This window comes from Puntigrus tetrazona, chromosome 20, assembly GCF_018831695.1.
Source record: "Puntigrus tetrazona isolate hp1 chromosome 20, ASM1883169v1, whole genome shotgun sequence".
Taxonomy (NCBI): domain Eukaryota; kingdom Metazoa; phylum Chordata; class Actinopteri; order Cypriniformes; family Cyprinidae; genus Puntigrus; species Puntigrus tetrazona.
This window is the reverse complement of record NC_056718.1, coordinates 26,432,661-26,442,191: the sequence shown is the minus strand read 5'-3', so window position 1 is coordinate 26,442,191 and position 9,531 is coordinate 26,432,661. Positions and strand designations below refer to the sequence as shown.

Sequence of the window (9,531 nt, the reverse complement as noted above, 5' to 3'; positions counted from 1 at the left end):
GAACTGTTGCTTTAAAAGCCGAACGCAGCCCTGGAGCAGATGTAGGGCGAGAACAAACCTGTACCCGAGCGACTCCCAGCTCCTGCGCCTCTATTGTTGTGTGGAGAAGCAGAGATGTGTTCTGGAGAGGCAGTAATTGCGGAGGCTTGGGACTGTGTGAAAGTGCTCTGAATGCGTGTCAGTCTGATCTGAGACGCGAACAAAGACTCTGTTGTTGAACACAGAAGTTCAAAGGCGTCGTTGGGCTCTAATGCCTCGTTTGAGCTCTGATGATGACAATAGAAGCTCCTATTAATGTTACTCCGTCAGCGGCCTTGCCACACGAACACATAAAGCCTTATCAACAGAAAGCTGTGTTTTATCTGTCTCGCTCAACTCACAATCCAGTAATTAGTAGTGTGACAGCATGCAAATGATGGGCTTTAGGAGTCTGACCCGCTAATTAAAACCTGAACCCTTTAATGCAGAGCAAGTACATATACCGCACCGATCGATTTTAGTCATGCATTTCACATAATGAACATTCTGTTTGCATTTTAAGTCATTTGAGCTAAATGCAATGAGTACAATCATGATGCATGTGTGGGTGTATATACTTACGAGCGATATTTATTTGCACTTGAGTGAAAAAAAATGTCTGTAAGGAAGGCTTGCACAGATGGCACTGGTTCGTTCTTGTATTCTTTGTGTTGTCGTGTTTGGGGGAAAACAACAGGAACGGTTTTTCACTCAGAAATTACAGAGTTACAAAGAACTGGGAGGTAAAAAAAATTTGAAGCAAAAAAATTGCGTGAAAGAAATGCTCTTTACTGGCCGCATGAAACTGTATTTTGTCTGTTCTCAAAAAATTAGATTTCATAAAATGTCATAAATGAAAAATAATAATTAAAATTTTTTTATAGTAGTATGTCAGTGATACAAAAACAACAACAGTAGCACGCATTATTTATTAGCTTAGTTTTTTATGGATGTTTTAAGATAATGTAATCACAGCTTTTCTTAATAGTTATTCTTTTTCATTTCTGTTATTGTAATGCTGTATTTTTGCATCACAGTAAAAATAAATAAGCAAAAACCGCAAAATACGCATGAAGTACAAATCTATCTATCTATACTTTTTGTATTTCATATTTTTTCTGTTTATATGTCGCATTTTTAGTTTTTACATTTTATAGAAATATTTTTTACTTTTTATATCACAGTAAAAATATGTATATTGATTGACTGATAGATCAGTTGATTTATTTGCTTGCTTTGCAAAATACATATACATATATACATGCTTTCTTTGGTCATTAAGCTGATTTTGTTTTTCACGTCTCACACAGTTTCTAAAACCATACACTAACTCTCAGCCTTTGAATCTAAAATCTGTTTCACTTTGAAGAAATGCGAGGCATTTTGGGCACAATTCTCAGATTTATGCGTAAAGTTTTTTTCGTTTTTTTTTTTATATTTGACTTTTAAGCACAATTGTTTAGCCTTTGTTTTTGGGTCAACAGAGGGCGCTTCAACAAGTTGATCACGTGCAGTTACACCGAGAATAAATATTACGAGAAAAAACAGCGCTATCTGTAACTTATGTGCGAGACTTCCGGTGTCATTTTTTTGCTGCTTGATATTGCAAATATTGTTTTACAAAGCACATTATTGTAATTAATTGTTTTATTAACATCTAAATAGTGATATATGTGCATATATTTTTTGTGTTGTAGTAATTTGATTTAAAACTGTTAAAGACTAATAATTTCACAAAAAAATGTTTTTCGTTACAAAAATTGCCCTTAAGAAGTGAGCAAAAAATGTCTCTCAGTACTAAAGACTAGAATTTAAAAAGGGTTATATACTATAATAGCATTGGACATTTTTGTAAAAAAATAAAAAAATTAATTATTTGTTTATATATCTTCAATCTGAAGCTTATATAAAAATTTACACACCGAAAGAAAAAAAAAGCTGTATTTTTTGTATGTGTCACCCTGGTAAAGGCATGACTCATGAAGAAAATATAGGCCTAGCATTTTTTAATGATGCAATCAAACGATCAAATGAATATATTTAGTAATATCCAATGATTAAAAGCCTTATGATTGTCTTTCTAAAAATTAAAAATTAAAAAACGAAATGTAGTCATTAACATTAGTTGCGCGTGCGTGTGTGTGTGTGCGTGCGTTTGTAACGCTTCATGCAGATGAGTGTTTCTCTCTCTCTCTCTCTCTCTCTCTCTCTCTCTCTCTCTCTCTCTCTCTCTCTCTCTCTCTCTCTCTCTCTCTCTCTCTCTCTCTCCGCGTTATTGCGCAACGCGGTGACACGAGCGCACCGGACTCGGTTCACTTGAGCTCGGTTCCGACGGAAGCCCGGCAGAGAGTTCCGAATCAGATGCTGCTCGGAGCGATGACGGACAGCCAGGTGCACGCGCATCGCTCGTCCCCGTCTCCGCTGGTCCTGATGCTGCGTGCGCGCGAGCATCACCCCCGTCAGCAGCAGCAGCAGCAGCAGCAGCAGCATCACTAAGAGACGCTCAGAAGCTCGGATCGGATGAAGCGATGCCATCCGCTGCCAGACCGTCCCCGAACCTCCTCCGAGCCGGCGAATGAACACTCATCCTCGGCGAAGCGCCTCACCGTCACGAGCCCTCGCGAGGACGCGGATCCGAGGCTTTGACTCGAGAGATCTGCGGCTTTTCTTCCACCTTCTGGAGACACTCCGGCGCTTTAATCTGGATATGTTGAAAGGAACATAAGGATGGATGGGATTATTAGTGTTTTGGGGGTCCTGACGCTCGTTTTGGAGGGCATCTCGTGCCAGGGAGTGTATGGTAAGTGCCAGCAGCTCACACAGATGCATTCATATGCCAGTCAACATTCCGTGCGCGCGTGTGAACAGGTGCCATTTCACAAGCCATCCAGCATCAGATCTTCCCGACCACCGATCCACAGGTTTTTAGAAGGAAAAAGCACGCGTCGCGAAAGCATTGGAAACAACGGCCGAAGCTTTCAGAACGACGCGAAACGCGATCGTTTTAATTGCAAAAGTTGCTGTAATATGTAGTGGTCCTGTGCAGGACGTAGTTTAACATTCCCGGTCCACGAGAAAGAATAGAGCAAATAGCCACGACGCGTGATGTCCGTGCTGCCCGTGCTGCATGCTAAACGCCGCGTCCGTTTGTTTTCCTCGTCTGATGGAAGTCATCGCGTCGCCGTAGAAATGCGTCGGTCTTCCCGGTGTACGAGGAAAAAAACAAGCAAATGTGCAGATTGCATGCTGTAGGGTTCATCCAGTGGGTTCCTCACACTCACAGGAAGGCATTGCGTTGCATTTAACAAACACTTTGGGGAATGCAACAGAACTTGTTAAAGAAACATTGCAGAAATGTCTTAATATTCCCAATACACCAGGTAAAATAATGCAAATATCAACTATATATATATATATATATATATATATATATATATATATATATATATATATATATATATATATATATATATATATAGCAAATGTGCATGTTGCATGCTCCTCCGTTTGGTTTTCTCGTTTAATATTAGTCATTGCAATGCATTAATTAAACACTGTAGAAATGCTGTAAGATTCCCAGTGCACATGGAAAAATAATGCAAATGTGCAGATTGCACGCTGAACATCCACTGGGCACCTCAGAAGTCATTGCATCGCATTTAAGTAACCCTGTAGAAACGCAGCAAAGTCGTTGCATCGCATTGAAGAAATGCAGTAGAACTTATTCAATTGCACTGAACTGACGTCGTAGGAATGCCACAATCCACAAGGTAAGATAATGCAAGTGGCAAGTATATCTATTGCAAATGTCCCAGTTGCATACTAAACAGTTCCCACAACTGCCTTTCCTTGCATTTAATGGAAGTCATTGCATTGCATTAAAGAAGCGCTGTGGCGATGCTGCACTGCTCCCGATGTGGAAGAAGATTCATTCATCCGTTGGTGTGATATGAGATGATACGAGATGACATTCGTGCGTTTTTAATTCGCATCGGAGAAACGTCGTTGGCAAGCTGCATGGACGCTGTTTAATGTGGTCGTCGAAGCTGCATGCAATGCATTCTCCTCGTGTACTAAGCAACTAGTGGCATTCTAGTAGTGTAGTGTGGGTTAACCAGCGCTTTGCACGACCGTGAGTCATGATGTGCAAATGTCACGAGGGAAAACATCTAAGCATTGTTTACCGTGGTCACGCGTGGAGATGCTGGGCGTAATATCAACGAGGTGGCTTTTGTTTCTGGAGTCGGTTCACATCGAGAGGAGCAGGCGGGATAGTGCACATGTGTCTCTGAGGGGCTAATAGGATAATAGAGTTTGGGTTTCGCTGATCCATGAGAATGCACTTTAAAATCAATGACTTCGGTGCCCGTGGAGGAATGGAAATGACGGCGTGAGACGCTGGTGAATGCCAACACGCTCGGAGACGCGCAGCAGTATACGCTTCCTAATTAGTGTTAATTATAGATTCGCTTCTAGTGTCCGCCGCTCCCTGAGCACTCAGCGGGGGACACTTAAAGAAGCAGCTCGCCCCAAAATAGGAATAAAGCACCCTCAGGAGAAACGTGTCTCTGCGTCAGTGTCTCCGTAATGGAAGTGAATGGGTGCCGTCAGAATCAAACAGCTGATAAAAACATCTGGAGAAGACAGGAGATGAAACTAGATTAATAACCGTTTAATATTGTTGTGTTTTTAATGATAATTCACACCAAAAGCCTAAAAGGCCTATAGTTGATTGTTTTGCATGTAAAATTTCCATGCATTTTTAATAAAAATGAGTACAAGAAAATCGTTAAAGCATTTTCAAAAAATGGCCAGAACATGCTGTGGAAGGAAATATATGAATGTAATTTTTTTTTTGCCAAACATAGACTTTCGGTCTTTTAGTTTTTGCATTTTTTTACATTGTATTATATTATATACCAAATATAAGTATGCACACATATTGTAGTGATGCTCGGACGAGACGAGGCAAACACAGAAGACCAAATACAGACAAACTCACGAGACCAGAGAAACTCAACTACAGCACTTATTATAATCAACATACTTGCTCAAGTTGATTTAGTTAAGTACGGACATTGTTGAAGTATAAAAAAGTGTTCAGTTAACATTGAGATCGAAACAATGCATAATCAATCATAAACATACAAATAAGGTTCTTGTGCCTTTAACACACATTCAGTGCATGAGGAAAAACAGCTTTCATCACAGTACGTTGATCCGTTTGTTTCCGTTAAAAACACCGAACGAATAGAAGTAAAGTACGTTCACACTTATTCCGGAGTAAATCGGGTTTTTAAAAATCGTGTTTTTTTTCTGCAGCTCAGAGCATTGATAAACGCTCGAGTTGATAAACGTACAAAAAAAAAAACCCGCCCAAAAACCTTGCATCCAGCGCCCCTTTGACAGCCGACCAATCACCCAGCGAGTCGTTTCCATAACAACAAGAAAAATCGGAGTCGCTGCCGATAGATAAACTGATGGCACTGGTCTCGGAGCACAGGAAACGTCTTCCACGTCCGCTTCAGAAGCCAACGCGCGACAAACTTTATACGCTCTCTTGACCTTTGCAGGTCAAGAAAGTGTCGCAGCTGTTGCCATAGCAACAAAAGACGCTCTCGGATGCTCTTTTTTCCCCCAGCGTTTTATTTGTCTAAAAAGACACTCTTGTCAACTTTGAAAGACGCCAATTTAAATGCATATATATATATATATATATATAATAAGTTTGTGCATCGAGGTTTGAGTCTCAGCATCGATCACTTCATATCCTGCGGTGATGATGGTCTGCTGTGTGGAGCTCTTTTTCTCTGAAGAGATCTGTCGATGCACGCTCGCTCCCCAAACACCATCAGCAGCACTCGCTCCCTACGATTTGGCACCCGTTTAAGTCCACTTCACGGTGCGCAGGACGAGGATCTGTCAGCCGTATCCCATCATGCATTAGTGGAGTGTTTGAACAGAAAGGTGTAATGTGTGTGTGTGTGTGTGTGTGTGTGTGTGTCGTGATGGCTCTGAATCTGTCTGAACATCATCATGAAGCCGAAGGGACATACCTGATAATACTCTGGCTTTATTGTTGGGTGGTTTGTAGTAAAAATTAGAATATGCACAATTATATTTGCTAAACGTTGCTTTCTGTGAATGTGCTTTGAACATTTATTTTTGAAAATATCTATTTATTTATCCGAGTTTTATTGAGAAAAAGCCCTTTGACGTTGTCCAAGTCCTCAGCAAGGAATATCACTAATCAAACACGAAGTTTTCACATATTTACGGCGAGGGATTTATAAAAGACCTTTTTCGAACATGATCTTTATTTAATATCCTAATGATTTTTGGAGCAAAGGAAAAGTCTGTGTATTATATAGCTATGTGTTATATATCTGTGCTCTAGACTCATATAACACGAGCGAATTAAACATGAATGAAGACTGTGTAAAATAGTTATTTAATGCAGTATTTTACTGTAGATCCTGAGCAGGCTTTTGGACAGACTAAATGGTTAATTTCTCTCTCATTCACGTACACTTTTCTTTAAATTGCTGATGAAGAGCGAGAGACTGGGTGGGATTCTCGTGCTGCTGCAGAGCATGATGGGAAACGTAGTTTGCATATTTTTTTTGTAGCCTGCTCTTTTTATATTCCACAGAAGAGCAATACTTTTTTTTTCACAGGATGCTTTGTGTATTATTACTTTAATCGGTTAGAAGAAGCTTTCTAAATATACTTAGTCTAACGTTCATTAAATAAAAGCCTCTTAATTGCACGAGTGCCAAAAACACACTTTAAGCATCTTCAAATGCGCCGAATTTCATTATTAGTATTATGTGTAACTACAAACACTGCATTCTTACAAGTTTCAGTGGAATTGCATGAAAGCAGTCGCACATTAAACCGTATCTTAAAGACAATAGAAGTAATGAAACGGCATATTAAGATAAAGGATGCCGCTGCATTCAGCAAGTTTGTTTAAAGTGTATTATTAAGCGCTAATTTTGAAGGTATGCTAAAATGGTTGAGAAGGGATCTCTGGTTTAATTAAGGGGGTTTTGGACCGAGAGGAGATGTGTTGTAGAGGAGCAGTGTGGGAAGCGTTGCGTAACGCTGTTTCTGTTCTTGAAAGCGTCAGATGAATGAAGACGAGGCTCCGGCCGCTAGTGAAGTGAAGCATCTCCTCGGGTCTCTGTTCAGATGCCGGACGGCTAAACTATGCAAATGCATTCCACCAGTGCAACTAAAGCGCTCTTTGTTGCTTCTCTGCGCCTCCTCCAGAGCTCTTTATCAATTCCCTTGGATCAGGAGCCTGTTTCCTACTGTAATGAGATCCGGAGCAAAGCCTGCTGCTGTTTGATGCAAGCCCACACTTCTGCTAGCGCCTTCATAGGATGAGGTCTGGGAAAATGACATTTTCAATTGGAAAAATACACACATATCTATATATATATATATATATATATATATATATATATATATATATATATATATATTCCCATGCATTTGCATTACACACGTTTGTAAAGTGATGTACGTTTATATGGCCCATATACTTCATTTATAATTTCAAATTTATTTATTTCAGCAAATTAAAAATCGTCTGTTACTCAGCTAGCCATAATTCTTTGATTTAAATTGATCCGATTTAATTTAATAATAAAAAAACATTTTAAAATAATTAAATGCATTTTATTTCAAGGCATTATTTTACTTATTATGTAATAAAAAGAACATATTATTTTATATATATATATATATATATATATATATATATATATATATATATATATATATATATATAATTTACAGATCCTGTAAAAAAACTAATTCAAAATATATTAACAAAAATATTATACTGAAGTAACACTGGTTCATCATTTTGTAATAAAATTAAATGTAATTGTTTTCATAATTAACACATTTGCACTAATTCTAAGCAATTTGCACGAATACATCTCTAAAAGATTATTTTAATAAAATCTAACTGGTGCAAATGGTTCCTAATATGTAGTGCTGAAACCAGGCCTGCTTCCTCTGTGTGTGACAGACAGAGGTGCCTCCCATTAAGTTAACTCGTTTATTAATTGCGATTAAAATTGAAATTGGAAATTCGTGGGAATTTTATACGCAATTCAAATACATCAGTTTAAGCCTAAATGTTTTTACAAGCGTAATTAGGTGCTTGTGGGCTCGGTTTATTATAAGAACTGCTTTTGGTTTCGGACAGTCGCCAGTAACATCCTGAAAATCTCTCGCTGGAACAACACGATCACGACGCGCCTGACAATATGCAGATTATTAATATGACAGGCTGAACGGGGAAATTGCCGATTCTGGCTTCTGGGCTCAAATGACTGTTGAATTTTAATCGAGTTTTATGCTCTCGGCGACCAATAATTCATTTCACAAAACACACTGTGTTCAGCATAAGCTTTATTGAAGAAAACCGTAACGTTAACGTTAATAATATCTTCATATCTTCATGCGAGCGCGCTGTCCATGAAACCTGTCCATGTCTCATTTGTCTAGATCGACTGGATTTTGAATTTGCGTTGAAATACTATAGAGTTTGACCTTTGACCTGTGCGGTGAGGTGTGAGGTGTGTGTGAGTACGTTACTATAAATCAATAGAAACTGTAGTCACTGTAACCATAACCAGTTAATATAAAAGTCTCTTCTGCTCAACGAGGCTGTATGCATTTGATCAAATATACAGTAAAAATTATAAAATTTGACCATTTATAACAGCTGTTTTCTTTTTTAATGTGTGTTAAAGAGTAATTTATTTCTGTGCATCATTACTCCAGTCTTCAGCGTCACATGATCCTCCAGAAATCATAATAATATACTCATTTACTGCTTGAGAAACATTTCTGATTGTTATCAATAATATTTTTATGCTGTATGATTTTTTGTGGAAACTGTAATGCATTTTATATTTTAGGATTCACAGATTCAAAAGTTCAAAAGAACAGCATTTTTTATTTGCATTTTAGCATTAAATCACATAGAAAACTATTTCAATTCATTATAATATTTCACATTTTTACTGTATTGTTGATGTGAAAAACATGAGCTGGGCTGATAAAGTCATCAGGATCATTAATAGTTTTTCTGATTTTTAGCCAAAAACTGTCGCTTAAACTGTCAGTGATTCTTGCCCTGCAGTGACATTTCTACATGATTTTTACATTTACATTTAATCATACAACACACACTTTCATCCTTTTATTTTAGCTTGTTTAATCACGTAATAAATAATGAATAAAAAATGCTTTCGTTAATTGCGCAATAAATAAAAAGGAATACAAAGATAGTGTAGAAAATCTAGCGTTAGAGAACAGCAGTGAATGAATGTTTTTTTCAAGAATAGAATTAGAATAGAGAGTGCCAGAGTAAAAGGCAAAAAAAAAAATACTATTTTATTTACAATAATCGAGTTCATATCACTCATCCTGAGTCTGTGTTTTTTCTCGGGTCCCGCCGGTTCGGCGTCAGACTCATGCTAATCTTCC

General features: G+C 38.1%; 1 protein-coding gene across 4 annotated transcripts in view; it reads left to right on the top strand.

Moving 5' to 3' along the window:
• The first annotated feature begins 2,268 nt into the window (after nt 1-2,268).
• LOC122325425 (MAM domain-containing glycosylphosphatidylinositol anchor protein 2-like) overlaps nt 2,269-9,531 on the top strand; it is a 114,693-nt gene continuing 107,430 nt past the window's right edge. For 2 of the 4 annotated variants that reach the window (XM_043220473.1, XM_043220470.1), the window contains exon 1: nt 2,270-2,818. In XM_043220473.1, coding sequence (XP_043076408.1) covers nt 2,746-2,818 — 73 coding nt within the window. In that variant the 5' untranslated portion in view covers nt 2,270-2,745. Of the gene's footprint in view, nt 2,819-9,531 lie in introns of all 4 variants that reach the window. The other 2 variants (XM_043220471.1, XM_043220472.1) reach the window with 2 other exon arrangements.